Source organism: Athene noctua, chromosome 6 (assembly GCF_965140245.1).
Source record: "Athene noctua chromosome 6, bAthNoc1.hap1.1, whole genome shotgun sequence".
Classification (NCBI taxonomy): domain Eukaryota; kingdom Metazoa; phylum Chordata; class Aves; order Strigiformes; family Strigidae; genus Athene; species Athene noctua.
In genome coordinates this window covers 20,103,694-20,119,265 of record NC_134042.1, presented here as the reverse complement: position 1 = coordinate 20,119,265, position 15,572 = coordinate 20,103,694, and the positions used below count along the sequence as shown (strand labels likewise).

At 36.8% G+C, this 15,572-nt stretch overlaps 1 protein-coding gene across 2 annotated transcripts in view; it reads right to left on the bottom strand.

The window, feature by feature from the left end:
- Nucleotides 1–768: 768 nt before the first annotated feature.
- AQR (aquarius intron-binding spliceosomal factor) overlaps nucleotides 769–15,572 on the bottom strand; it is a 56,182-nt gene continuing 41,378 nt past the window's right edge. For both annotated transcript variants that reach the window (XM_074909813.1, XM_074909814.1), the window contains exons 28-35: nucleotides 14,737–14,808; nucleotides 10,729–10,916; nucleotides 9,278–9,449; nucleotides 7,215–7,385; nucleotides 6,399–6,484; nucleotides 5,459–5,633; nucleotides 4,239–4,352; nucleotides 769–1,289 (exon numbers count right to left, since the gene is read on the bottom strand). In XM_074909813.1, coding sequence (XP_074765914.1) covers nucleotides 1,041–1,289; nucleotides 4,239–4,352; nucleotides 5,459–5,633; nucleotides 6,399–6,484; nucleotides 7,215–7,385; nucleotides 9,278–9,449; nucleotides 10,729–10,916; nucleotides 14,737–14,808 — 1,227 coding nt within the window. In that variant the 3' untranslated portion in view covers nucleotides 769–1,040. The remainder of the gene's footprint in view (nucleotides 1,290–4,238; nucleotides 4,353–5,458; nucleotides 5,634–6,398; nucleotides 6,485–7,214; nucleotides 7,386–9,277; nucleotides 9,450–10,728; nucleotides 10,917–14,736; nucleotides 14,809–15,572) is intronic.

Sequence of the window (15,572 nt, the reverse complement as noted above, 5' to 3'; positions counted from 1 at the left end):
CTGGCAGCTTCACAACTGCAACACTTGAAAACCAAACATTTTCCCTTTGTCAGCAATAAAAGGTGTTCCTATGGCTATTGCTCTGTCTGAAAATCTACTTGGAAATTCCTAAATCTTACTGAACCATTGAATAACTTGCTAAGTTGGCAGGTATTCTTAATGCATCAGGGCAAAACCTTTCTCTGATCACTATAAAAGATGTACACTTGGAAGTTACCCTAGAAAAAACACTCAACCATTATGTCATTAATATCAGCATTGTATGTTTTACAAATCCTACATTCAGGGAACTACTTTCATTTTTCTTCCTCATGTGGCTTTATCCTGAGGAATTACTGTGCCCTCTTAAATAAAAAAAAAATTATTTCAAAACACTAATTTAAAAATCAGGGCTGTTGAAAAGCTGCGTCCTTACTTTTTCCATAAATAATGATCGATTAAAACCAGCATCACAAATCAACAATGAGAAATTGCTACAACTACATGGGCCTTATGAAATTCTGAGAACCTGCTAAGGTCCAAGTTCAGTAAAGCTTTTAAACATTTCAGAGTCGCATGGTAATTCACAGTTCTCAGACATACAATTAAGTATCTTACTGAACTTGATCCTATGCCTAAAACACCATCCCAGTGTACACAAGCACAGCTATGTGTAAGGAATTGCAAAGTATCAGGGAAACTATAGTGTCTGACCAATATTGAATATATTTAATCAGTGAGGCTTAATGGATAACTCAGTGACTGAATTAAAGGTCAAATATTCAAAACTGGTACAAAAAGTATCTTTACTGAACAATGTATGAAAAGGATATTGTCTCATTTGAGGCCATTAAACAAATTACATTACTAACAAGAACTCAGTAAAATGTTTGCCAAACATCTTGCTTGTCCACAAAGTATTTAGTGAAAAATATACCAAAACAGGAAATATTACACATCCAACCATTAAAAAAGTCAGTGTAAAAATAATAATTATATTTCTAACTGCTTTTGTTCCCTGTCCGTTTTCCAAAACATGTAGAGGACAAACATCCCGTCGATCACTTTTCAGTCTCATTCTCAGGTTCGCTGTCTCCACTATCACTGTCTCTTCCAGGGTGTTCTGGCATTGTTCGATGTTCATCCACTTCAGCCACTTTCAATTCTCCTTCCTTCACCATTTCTTCCCCTACCTTATTTTCTTCTTCTTTGGCATCTTCCTGCATGCCTTGCACGTCATCTTCTGCTTCAGTCTCTTCTGTTTGAGTAGTTTCTGGTTCTTCAATCATGGCAGGTGGGGGCAGTAAACGCTAGATGATTAAAACATACAGGATTTTCAGGTTTTACAACAAATACATCTATTTGGGGCATCTCTTCCTATTTGAGCTTGAACCGTTCACCTTATATTTAGGATTTTGCATTAGATAACAAGTTAACAACAAAGACTTAAAATTGAGAAGCCCTAATCATTTGTAGGCACTTAACACCTATTAAAAAAACCTAAGAATAATCTTGGCTCATGCAATGGTTTTTTATTAGACACATTTTTTTGCCTGAAAAGAGAGTGTTAAAAACTCCGTATTTCCAATCTAAGGATATCAAACACTTTTCTTTATCCCAAACAGCCAGACAAGTAATGGGCTATGGAAAATCCCTACTTGGAACAACAAGCACATTACTACTGTAATCTCATTTATTACCATTTCAAACTCCTGGATACATTTAACTTGCTTTTTGAGGCCTTTAAGAGGCCTGTCTTTAACAATTCATTCCAGTAATTTCCTCTTGAAACATCTTATAAAATGCTATGTAAACATTATCTGTACTTATACAAGTTTCACCACAGCTATAAATGTAGAACCCAAGTTCCAGGCTATACAGAAATACTCATACTTCTTTCAGCCTGACATTATTTAATGACATAATTTAATGCCATAATGGATATTCCCTTGGAATATCGTGAAGCATTTCAGTGAAATGAAAACTTCATAAAACCTCACATGGATGATTGTTTAGGGTTTTTTTGCTTAAAGGCAACTTTGCTTCACATGATAAATGAAGTATTTTGTTATGGTGAAGTCTCAACTTCAGCTAGATGACACTAATATTACAAATTTCTGACAAGCATAGGCAAATCTATGAAGCAATTATGACTACCAGAGGTATGAAAAGTGGTTTTTATAGACTTTGAAGTTATTGTATCGGTCTCTACAATCCATCTGTTCACTGAAAAAGTATTTCAAAACCAGAAATCCTTTGATTATAAATATAAATATATATTATTGATGCATAAGACAAACTCAGACTTCTTCCATGATTTAGTTTAGTTTTGCATGTTGTCCTTTGAGACTACTAATGTTAAGACGAGTGTAAAAGAAAATAAAAAATATTATTTTGTACTAAATAGGGTAAAATAAATTTAATGCCTGGTGAGGTTTTTCTGTAGTTCACTTTTTGACTTCTCCTGCAAGGACAATATGATTCATTACCACAGTAGGAAAACAGCAGTTTTTTAACTTATTTTAGCTACCAATGGATAAGATTAGGATGCTAAAAAGAATAACTGGTATTAGCAGAAGGATTTGGTCCATATTTGATTAAGGTGTCAAGCAAACCCATCTTTTGGTAAAATTTAGATGTTACCATCTGCTTTTCAGGACATGTATACACTTCTGTTTTGACAGGGCTATTCATTTGCACAGTCCACTGAGTCTTCATCACATACGATCTGCATGGTTGAGAGATCTCCAACTATATTAGATGAACTGGCTCCAAATCAAGTCTCATCATATGTTCATAGGACTGAATTTCTAACAAAAGAGTGTGAGCTTTCACTACTTCAGAAAAAATAGTTACAAGAAGAGATTTTAGTAGTGTTGCTCCTCTTTCTCTATCCCTTTTCTTTATAGCAGACAGATAATTAGAGCAGTTCCCCAAAGTAGTGAGAAAATATCCTGTCCACCTGGCAAAGACTTTTTCTAGGTAGCAAAATGCTTTGGACTTGGCTGAAGCTATGCCTCCCAGAAGGAAATAAAAATCTCTAAGATTCACTGGATGAGAACTGCAGAGAAAAAGAAATTTTTTATCTGAACGTCTGACATTCAGTTAAAGAAGTTCTGGGTTCTGATTTCTACTGATTACACTGTTCCATATTAGATGAAATAGTCAGTGGAAGAAGGAAGAAACAGGAGGTGATAAAGAAACATCCTTGCATTAAAGAACAGAACCTAGATCTCACACACAAGTACCTTGGACTAGGTTCAAGGATACAGAGCCATGCTCACACTCTCTTCCCACAACCAGCCAATACAGACTGAGTAGTGTTCTTTTACATCAATTTTTTTCCACTTTTGGAAATCCTTCAGAGGAGCAAAAACCAATAATGGAACTTCAGAGTACCATAAAAGAGTAAATTATAGGTAATATAATCATGATACACCCCAGACATTAAGTGGAAGCTGATGCAGTTGAGGGGTAGCATTTAAGACCTCTCCCTTTCTGTTTACTACCAACGACCTCTAAGCTTCTACAGATCCAAGTACGCTGAGTAAAGGCAGCTTTCTGCTCAGCAGACTATTTAAACTACCTTAAAGCTCTGCTCACATACATAAGACAAGGTGTTTCTGTTGGGTTCTGAATTTGCTTCAGGGACTAAACACTGACAAAATTAGGTACAGAAATAAGAAGGCATCTACAACTGCTTCCAAACCCATACTATTTTGCTTGGTGAAGTAGTGCAGAAAAAAAATTGCTCCAGAATAAAAATGCTACAGCTACTAACTAGCCCGGATAACACAGTGAGCTAACATGGTTAAAAACATTCCAAGACATGACCTGGTCTTCCTATACACTGCACGCTTGTCATGAAAAACTCTTACTACAAAACATTATTGCATCATGCAGTCATGTTGTAATAGCACTAGCTGCACTTACCTGAAACATAACACACAAGTTTACTTCAAGTAAATACTGGACAGGCTAGTTCTTTAGTATTAATGAAGAATTCTTGGGCACAGATGGAGTCATGTTTAGCACTCAGCATCAACTATTGCTGGTTTTGGAGGCTTAAATTACTAAAAGATACAGCTCTTGCTACTGCAAGATTTTAAAGACCTCATTATTCTCACCCCCAGTCATAAAACCTTCTTGAATTTTAAACATAACAGGAACAGCCTCAAACTTCAACAGCATCTCTTGCCACTTACTAAAAATCAATTTTATTTTAAATGCCCACCTTCCAAAAGTTAGAGGGTCCTTACCTGTTGATAATGGCGTGTACTCTGTATCATGTGCATGTACATATTGTACACAAAGTTAGCCATTTGAGGCATGTTCTTAATAACATGTATTTGGTGAGATGGTCTTTCTCCATTCTAAGGAAGGGGAAAAAAGTAGACATTCAGCAAGCAAAGCAAAACAAACATTATTCAAAGGTTATTATATTAGAAATCATAAATCCCAAGAAATAATGCTTTTTAAAGAAAAAAATAGCTGAATTCTTTGCAAAGATAGGAAGTGTAGGTCTTACACTTTGGGGAACTGGACTAATGGTACTGCAGCCCAACGAAGAAATTTCAAGGGGACAGGCTGGGTTCTGATGTTTATTCCATAAAGTACATTTTGGGCTCGAGTCATTTAACATATTAAAAGCAGAAATAGTTTACAACTGGATTAGGACTTAGCCTAGTTGTGCACCACAGTCCATCTTCTTGCCCACACATGCTGACCATGCACACTGCATTCTTTGTTGCACAGTAGATCTGAAAGTTTCAGCTGCAGGGCTGCCTCACAAACATGTCAAATGCGCTTAAGACCAGAGAAAGATCTGCAACAGGTTTTTGGGTTCATGTAGGCACCCCTTCTCACAGCTACCAGAAGCTAAGCAGGTATGCTCCTCTGTTTCTTCATTTAGCATCCTACTCTGTGTCCTGTGCTTAAATGCTTAATACAAACCTTCCCCTAAAGATCAAGTGCAATATTACAAGTTATATTTTCGTACTTATGAACCTAGCTCAGCAATAAAACTCTTTTGTGACTCTGGACCAAATTTTTTTTTTTTTTTTAAAGTTAACTGGTTATCCTGAATTACTCAGTCAAATGTAATTTTACCTTTTTTAATGAGAAGCAATTAGCTTTGTGTGGCTTTTTTAGAAACAGTATTATTTTATTTTATAACAAGACCAAAAATAGCTAACACACTAAAAACCTATTTATCACAAAGTAAAAATATTGAATCACTTAACAGAAGCAGAACTTAGGAAAAAGCAGGCACAACAAAGTTATACTCATAAATAAGTTCAAAAAATCAATTAAAACCAGGTAGTGTGTATCGTGCTAAAAGTTAATTCTAGGGACATTATTATCCAATAGGCACTGGTTTAGCAGAGCAGATCCTCGAACCTCTTATAGACAATTCAAAAAAAGTGGTCAAACACACCCCCCCATTACAGATCGCAAAATTCAGAACAGTTGTTCCTACCTGTCTTGCTGTTGGAAAACATTCTGTGGGAACGATATGAAGGTGAAGTGGTCGAGCTGTGAGTTGGCTGAAAGCTGGAGTTAGCTCAAAACAGTTCTGAAAAAGTGACACCCTTGCAAAAATATAAAGCCCGAGCCTGGCTCTTGACATGGCAACGACCAACCGTCGGACATCCCTTCAGAGAACAAACAAAGTCAATCATGTTCTTACTCCCTGATGATGACATAGTTGCAATAAAAATAACTAGAAGTACACTCAAGTCTTAAATAAAGAAAATTAACCTGCTAAAATACTATTTTGTCTTTAGTTTTTTTCCTACATACTGTTTCAGTAACTACCAAATCCTAGAACCATTATATAAAAGAGCATTCACTTTGATGATATGAAAAATCACCCCTTACTATTTTCCTAGACTTCATAGATAAAGATTTACATTGAGAATGAATCACTATAACATTTTTGTATCCCTGAATGAGTAAGCATGAGTTTGATAACTACTGCTTACTACTACTCATAACTACTGCTGCTTAGACAAGTCTTCCTCCACCACAAACATCTTAAGCTACACATCACAATAAAATTTATACAGTGATCAAACACTTGATACAGGAAAGTATCTATGAGAAAATTTAAGCCTGCATTTGTTCAACAAGTATTACATTCCTATCATTCTACTAGGGTGAAACCAAGTTCAGCCTATCTGCAGTAATCTAAACTAATTATAGTGTAAGAGCCATTGCTATAAACTGACTGCTATAAACTGAAGATGGTACCAGACAGTTATAAAAGCAAGTATGTCTGAACTTCATTCAATACATAGCATTAAACTTTCTACTAGACACTCAAATTATCAAACAGTTTTGTATAATGTACTATAAACACCTTTCTGATACAGAAAACATGTAGTTTAATGACACTACAAGAGTATCGTCTTACCTACCTAAGGTGGCCTACAGCTTTGGTACGCACTAGTGAAAGGAGAATATAATCATTTTGTTGACCTTGAAATCTGTCCACAGTTGTTACCTAGGGAATCAAAATTCAAGAAGAAAAACTCCATAGATTAGTCTTTGCCATTTCAATTAAAACATGACACCAGAATTTTGACATTAACTTTGGACTAATTGCAGTAAATAAGAAGAGAAAAGAAGATGCTTTAACTCTGTTTTAGTTGGCCTCTAAATCAAAAATCATCACCCTGTTCTTTTTAGAAGATGCTGGGAGGAGATCATGACTGACTGTATACCATTTCTTTTACATTTTTATTCAATTTAGACAGCTAACAATGGGGTGCTAATACCAAAAGACTGTTAAAGACATCAGTTTTATAATACAGAGTTTTAACCTGAAGAATCAGCACCCAACTTTTATAACTATAGTTTTTACTTGTTTCATCAGATTTGCCATCATATGTTTTATCAAATAATTTCTGGGTGGATCTTCCTAAAAGCGTGGGGGTTTTTGTTTTCTTTTGTTCTTTTTCCGACAAAATAAATGACAAAGAAGAGTTATTCTGTCCCATGTAGCCTGTAGCCCTTCCAACTTCACCGACTTCAGTTTGCTTGTATGTCAAATTACAAACAGGCAGAAACAAGGGCACTATTCTATAAAATTCCATAGAATGTAGGTTAGTAAATGTGTAGTTAACCAGAGAACACTTGCGCAGAAAGCTGTGAATCTATTAGTCTGTTATAGAATCTGACCATTTAGAAACAAACCAGAAGCACTCCAGTGACTGATAGATTTTTGAAGTCACCTTGTTTGGTCGTCCAATCAGTGGATTATTCCCACACCGCTGATTAATGACATCACGGATCAGGTGTTTCTGTCCATTGTATGTTGTCAGGATACTTATCTTGTCTGCAGGGTAACCAAGCAGGCACATATACATGAAGAGTGCCACAACATACTCTGCTTCACCGAGATTCTTAAGTTTAAAAAAAGAGAGGGAAAAAGAAGTGTAAAAAAGGGGTTATCCAACTTATAAGATTGAAAAGAATAACACCTGTGACATGAATTCAGACAAGTTTCTTTGCTCATTTAATAAAAGCCATTTTGAAAGAATAAAAGAATGACAAGTAGGTTTAATAACTTCATTCTGATTCCTCCTCAGAGAACTGCTGAAAATATCTACATCAATATTATTGTAATTGATTGACACTTGCCAAAATTTACTCAGAGGCTCCCAGTTTTATTTCAACAAGATTAAATTCTAAATATTTAATATCCTTAAATACAGTAATACTTAAATGTTAAAACATTTGGATTATATCTATGGACTGTTAAATATTTACACATTTGTACGTAAATGCATTTATATGTTTATAGCTGTCTGCCCAAAGGAATTGCCACCTTATCTGTATTGTTACAGAATACAACCAATTTCACCTTTTCCTTCTTAAACATCACATGCCAAAACCCCACCTGTTACATAAAACCGTGGAATTATTATTTGTTAATAAGTATTAGAAGCTGATAATATACAGATACCTTTATTGAAATACAAGGGTTTAAAAAACACTTAGCACCAACGCAACATGGTTCCAAACAGGCACACAAAACTGTTACAATGACTCACTGTCTGGTAAGGTGAAAGTAATAACAGGTTGAACTAGAATAACTAAACTCCTTTCAGCTATTAATCAGGAGACAGACTGATAACCTGGATTATCAAATCCAGTTACTTCTACTGCAGGCCATACCTATTTATTTCAAATGACCAGCTGTTATTTTGTATTTCGTAAGTTTTTTTCTGTGCTATTACTTACTATAAATGTCTGTCTCAAAGCATCACTCTTCTGGCTCTAGGAAGTTTTGTCCTATTTCCAGACTGGTTATTCATAGCCTCTTTAAATCTATTTTCTGTCAACAAAAGTTATCTTTCAGGTTAAAAAACTGTTCTTAATTGCTGACATTTATTCCTGTTCTAATTATATGGGGAATCTTATACGGGGAATCTTGGCATATGTTTGACTAGGCTGGACATACCAGCCTCAATTACTTTTTCTTAAGTGTACTCTGCATTACTTGGAAAATGCAGTTGCCTGACATATCAAACACCTGCGGGAGTAAAGCTATTCTACAAATTTTAATCCCCTTTAAGACTGGAAAGAAATGCCCAAAGAGAAATAATACATGGCATCAATCTATTATCTCATGAAAAGCCATGCAATGCTACCATGATATTTTGCTAACATCTCTGAATCCTCAAGATCATGAAAAAAACCCAAATTGTTGTAATGGTAAAGGTGTTGTGTCCTTGCATGACTGTTCTTAGTCTTTGGCCCAGAAGTGGTCTAAGGCAGTGCTCAAATTCTCAATTATCAGAATCCCATTTTAAGGCACTAATTTCAGCTGTTCCTGTTCTACAGGGCAACTTTTTACTACTTGTACACTGCAGTGTACAACAGCTTGAAAAACAAAGTCTCCCCTCAATCTAGAAGTGAGGTAAAGTGGATTATGACTCACCATTGCTTCCTTCACTAACCACTGAACTACAGTGGACTTTAATTTGCTATAGGCCAAAACAATGTTTCATAATGAATTATACACCAAATCTCATCCCTCCCAGAACACTGAGAAAACACAGACATCAAGCTAAGTTATTCACTCTGAGCAAAAAGCACAACACAGTATGTTATCATTTTCAACACTCAAAACTCATTAAAAGGAGAAAAAAAAAAGATGCATACACATGACTGAATTATCTGAAAACATGAATTAAACATCAGTTTACTATATTTTGAGAGTCTGTCTTCACTACAGATTTAATAACCCATATCCAGATTAAATAAAGTATACATGTAATATTTCTCTTACCTGATAGAAATAAGGATTGGGTTCAGACTCTCCCACACCATTGAAGTCTTCTACATTTATAAGCTGGAAGTCATACAAAAACCCAGCATTGGCTGTTCTGAACTCTGGCAGAAGCTGCACGTGAGGCAGGTTCCCAAGGTTCTTGTAACGCCAGTTGTAGAGGTTACATAAACTGTTCAAAAACACACAAAGACAAACCCCAAATAGTTAAAGCAGATTCTTGAACTCATTCAAAATAGTTCAGATGCACACAACCCCCTGCTTTCAAGATTAATGCTTCTGTAGGTTTTTAATGAAAAAAAAAAAATAAATTGCTGGATAGCCTCTACATATGTAAATAAACATACTTGTACAAGTGTTTTGCCAATTATCAGGCCTAGCATAAAGGACACAGCCAGCATAAAGATGAACCAATAACCAAGTTGTATTTGATACAAAAGGGTCAGTACATGGGTGAGCACTAGGGGTACAAACAAGTCAGTCAGATTATACATAAGAGACATCAATCCCACTGACCCCAACAACGACACCGCACCACCAACAATGGGTGGAATAAGTGGTGAAATGCAGTTTCCCATAGAAGGGACAGGAGACAACCCAGTCAACAAGCCAAACACATAAGACCAAGGAAGCCACATACCCAATCTCTACACAGCCCACACTTACAAAGCCAGACCTGACTGGAGCCCAGTCCCAGGGAGGCAGGAGGTCCTTCCCCAACAGGAAACTCTGCACAGGGCATCCACCTCACACACAGACACTGCCCCTGCCTGCAAGTGGTCCCAGCTTTTATCCCTCAGTGGCACACCTGACCTTTGTTTACTGAATGCAGACACCTGGGGCTCCTTTACCCAATGGCTCTGTCTGCAAGGCCGGCCCCACCCTGGAGGGAAGCCCAAAGGTAAACTCACCCCCCCTTTGTGAAGGGCTGTGGGAATCACCCATTTGTCAACCTTAATTTGGGGCTTGGGGTTGAAACCACAGCATTTCAACAAGCTATCCAACAAAATTAGTTTTTAAGTTTTGATTCTGTTTGGTACTCAGAGAAACTAGATTTCACTTCAATCCAGCACACTTAGCCTTAAACCTGTCCACTTGATCAGCTTTACATTGTAGGGTACAAATTTTGCAAAGAAATCTAGCAGAAATCTTCACAGGTAAAAAAAACCCTAACACTTAAGACTATTAAAATTCCTTTAAATATCATTTTCATTAAATTACTCATACAATAGTGAAGTACTACTATATAAAAAAAGTAAACCTGATTGCATTTCAGCAAAACAAAATCTGTCTTCTTAGTCTAAGCTGAAACAAATGGAACAACTAAACTACAGTTTTGCAAACTCCTGTCTTAACAATAAAAATGCAGTTTCCAAAACTATATGTGCACTTTTACATGTTTTAACCTGGTATTTTCTTACAGGCTAGACATGTCATTTTCTCTGTCTCACCTTGCTCTTGCTCTTCCTTGTGCATCCAAATCAACAGTGGGCACTCCAACACGAACAAACCGTGTAAAAAGAGACTGCTCCATGTTGGAGTATTTTTGAAAAGCCATGTTCTTAATAACTGGTGGCAACTGATGATGGTCACCAATCATAATCCAGCGCTTCAAACGACTAAATCCATCTTGGGGGTTCTAGAATTAAACAATTACACAACTGTAACTATTACAATATAATCAAGGCACTCAATTACAACACGTTAAAAAGGCAATTGTATCCTGTGCTGCATCAAAAGAAGTAGCTGGCAGGCAGGTCGAGGGAGGTGATTCTACCCCTCTACTCTGCTCTGGTAAGACCCCACTTGCAGTGCTGTGTCCAGCTCTGTGGCTTGCAACATAAGGACATGGACCTACTCGAGCAGGTCCAGAGGAGGCCATGAAGATGATCAGGGGCTGGAGCACCTCCCCTGTGGGGACAGGCTGAGAGAGTTGGGGGTGTTCAGCCTGGAAAAGAGAAGGCTCCAGGGAGACCTTATAGCGGCCTTCCAGTACTTAAAGGGGGCTACAGGAAAGATGGGGAGGGACACTTGATTGGGGAGTGTAGGGATAGGACATGAGGTCATGGTTTTAAACTGCAAGAAGATAGATTTAGACTAGACATAAGGAAGAAATCTTTAACATGAGGGTGGTGAGGCACAGGCACAGGTTTCCCAGAGCAGCTGTGGCTGCCCCCTCCCTGGCAGTGCTCAAGGCCAGGCTGGACGGGGCTGTGAGCAACCTGGGCTAGGGGAAGGTGTCCCTGCCCAGGGCAGGGGGAGTTGGAACTAGATGATTTTTAAGCTCCCTTCCAACCCAAACCATTCTATGATTCTGTGATCGACAGTCAAATTGGCTGTCTTGGTACAAGCCCTAAATGTCAAAATTTGTTCTTAAGCTACACTGAACTGCAGTAATTTTAAAGACTGTTAGCTTCTTTCCAATCTACTACCAGAAAAAGGGAGTAGTAATTTAAAGTAAGTCTTGTTTCTTATAAAGCAACAGGTAAATTTAACTATTAAAATGAGTAGAGAAACATCAGGATAAATATCGTATTACATTGTTGTAAAGGCCAAAAGTAACATATTATCAGAGGAAAAAAGGAAGAACCACAATTATAGAAGTTACCGTAGTGAAAAAAATTTCTATGCAGTAGCATTACTCTAGAACAGAAATTTATTTTTTGAAGACAGTGAATATGAACTGCCTGAAGCCTCTGAAACAGTTCTAGTGCTCACATGTCTGACACAAACTGACCCTGCCTTTCAAGTGCTTCGTAGTTCATGTGCTTCACCTGTTTACCTCTGGAATTAGCACATGACCTCTTCCATTACCAGGATGTGCTTCTAACTAATCCTCACCCTGCCTTCTGGACTGAATGCTCTTCCATATCTTTTGTATATCTCTTCCCAGTTCCTCATCATCCTTTGTGTACCTATGTTACACACTGACAGAGCTCATGAAAGAACACTGTAACATAGGGACAAAAAAGGACCAGATGTGTAGGTAACATTACCTAGCAATTAGAATCCTGAAGATTTGCACCTGCCAGTTTTACAATTCAGACCCTCTTTTCTTACATACTCCTGTGATATTTCCCTTTCCTCATAGGAGCACTATTCAAAACAGAGTCTAAAGTTCCTTTCCTTGCCACTTGAAGTGGAAGAACTCTGAAGCCCTCTTTGATCAGAGAGCAAGGAATGCAAACTGAACTCTGGACTGTCCAGCTCATCAAGCCTGAAGATGCCTTAAGTAAGAAAGTAAGAGGATGGAAATTATTTTCAGTGGCATGGAAAAAGATTTAATTTTTTTTACCCTCCCAAAAGGTTTTTGCTTTGAAGAAGACCAAGCATTCCATATAATCATTCTGCTCTTATCAGCAATTTCAGCCTTGGACAAAAAGCCCTCGAATGAAGAGTTTTTAAAAATTTCTTACCCTGAATTCCAAGTGCAATAAGTCAAGTACTACTTTGTCAGCCTAGTTCTTTAGGTTTTGTTACAAAACCCCCTCAATTTTCTAGGACTATTTGGATGGCTGTGGTGAATAAGGTCATGGAATATCCCCTAGAATATTTCTTTGTGGTGAAATGGTCTTCTTTAATTACACAAAACTCTTCAGCTTCTGCATGGCTCATATACATTTACTTCCCCTCACCAGCTTGATGCGTCTTTGTTATTCACTGCTCATTCAAACATTCAGAAATAAGATGTTTATTTCACTAAATACAATTTTATAATCAAACCATGGTTAAAGCCATGCAGGTTTTATTCATTACACTGCACTGCGGCACAACGTTGTGTTATGATTTGTGAGAAGCCTCATCCAGTAGAGATTCGCTCTCCAAACACAATGGAGAAATATGTGCTCCTGTTTGGGGTTTAGAGAGTGAATTAGCTGCCTACCTGCTCAGAACCATCAAAACTCAGTGGTCTTTAACACATCAAGAAGGTGTTAAAGACCTACAATAATATCATTAAAACTTAAAAACATACAGAGCTAAACAGCAGCTAAGAACAGGGCTTTAACAGCAATATGGTTAACTTGGACATGCACATTCTTTTGTGCACTAGGCCCATACTGAGTTACTTTCCTGCAATTGTATTATACTCTCCATTGTTAAAGGGCAAAGTGAAAAATTATGAGCTGCAATTACATCAAATATTTCATGGAGTTTCTATCACGCCTTTTTCATTTTCTCTCAGAATGAAAATCCAAAAGCTTGGATGTGGTTATCTAGAAGACTTAAAATTATTGCTTTTCAATGAAAGTATCTGCTCCAGGCAAAACTTTTGAAAGATAACTTAATTTTAGAATATGAACAAATACAGACTGTATATTTTTCAGAAAGCCACCAGAGTAAGAACCAAATCAACAGTACAGACTGCCTTCAGTTTTACTGACTTCCTACACATCAGTTTCTGATTTGCAGCTGAAGAGTTTGCACAGAGTTCCTGAGGGAGCCCATACTGCACTGGATTCCAGAGGTGAAATTTTATCTCATGATAATCTGGGATTATAGTCTGAGCCAATGTGTTTTGTTTAGAATGATCAGAGGAAATGTTTTTAAGGAAAGATACTCAACTTTAGAGGTTGCTGGCCCTCTATTACAACCACCTCTTACATTACAGAGCGATTGCTACCAGGCTTTAGACTGTGACATAAATATCCCTTGTGCCATATTAGCTTCAGTTTCCTTCTTTCCTTCCTTGTGTTAGCAGTACCTTTCCAGCTGCAAGACTTCCACTCAGTGGTGTCATATCTCCATTCCTTTATCTACCAGTTGTTGGTCTGCCAAACACAATACAAGCTGTAGCTGATTCCAGGCTCAACATTTACCAGTTAGCTGGACAAAAGGTGCATAATTATTGGGCAAAAGTAGAAGCAGAACCAGTAACCATTTCTCTTCCTTCTGTGGAGTTGTAACATCAGCTAGAATGTCCCCTCTCTACTAAGCTCATTTTCCTCAAAGTTGTAGGTGCTAGGTATCTCTCTCTCTCTCTCTCTCTCGTTAATCTTGATTGAAGCTGACCAAATACCACAAGCAGACATCACAGAGCAATTATGTAAGCCTTACATTCTCGGGAAACAAACCTGTTATTTAATAAATAGTAATAATTTTAACCATTTTTAAAATTAGCAATAGTATCTATTAAATGAAAAGAATAAAAGTAACAAAGCCAGGACCTAGTTCATATACATATCTTCGCTTTTTTATTTTCAAAATGAAAGCCTGCTAATCCTGCTATTTACTCAATAAAAGCAACATATTTAGAACCTATCAGCTTACTCCATAATATTAAAAAACAAGGATAAACAACTAATGTAGAACAGCGTAAAAGTTCTTAGTGTCCAGTCAAATGGCAGTTATCAGTTCTAGGTTACTTTCTGCACAAGGTGTTTTCCTTTTAATATTCTATATTGTTCAAGAACAGACTTTCATCTATCATTTTTTGCAACATTTTATAATTCAGATCTAACCTGTAACAGGAGAGGTATAAAGGTTTCTATTTCCAGAATCTGAGCAGACTCTTCCATTAAGATGTTGTCATACTGAGAAAGAAAACATAAAGAGATGTCCATCAACCAAATAATACAAATTAATGTTGTTATTCAGCCTACCAAAAGAAAGCATCAATAACTCATTAATTTTTTGATGGGTTAAACAGTTACAGTGGGATTTTACCATAAAGGCAAAATTTCAGTATTACCAAAAAGCAACGTCAGGGGGTGAAATCCTACTACATCAATGGCAGATCTATCTGTACCCATCAGTGCTTACATCTAGAAAGAATCCATGACTAAACTACGTAACATACTTCCCATATGCCATAACCCATCTGCAAGAGAAAAAGCTTTCTGCAGTGAGAAAACTAATTTGGTATCTTTGCACTGAAGCAGAAACAGAGCACTTCTGTGATCCAATGCAGTGCATTACTGGAGAAAATAATACTGAACGAATTATTAGTGGTGGGCTTTTGTTTTCATTTGTTTCAGATAAAACTGTACTATAAATTAATACCTATGGTTAACACTGCAGAATGAAAACAGCATTCCATCATAGCTCTTTTTTCTCAAATTGCTAATTTTTTAGGTAAACAAAGTTACAAAGGCTATAGGTTTTTTCTTCCCAATTCTGCCTTTATTACTCAATCATATCACTGCTGTTCATCATCCAATATGGCAAAACTAACTTTTTTTTAACAGACACGCACTATTATGCATTATTGTATATACAATAACTTAAAAGCAATATCATCTTTTACTTACAGAAGTTAAATCCTTCTTCAGTAAAAGTACAAATTGAAACATACTAG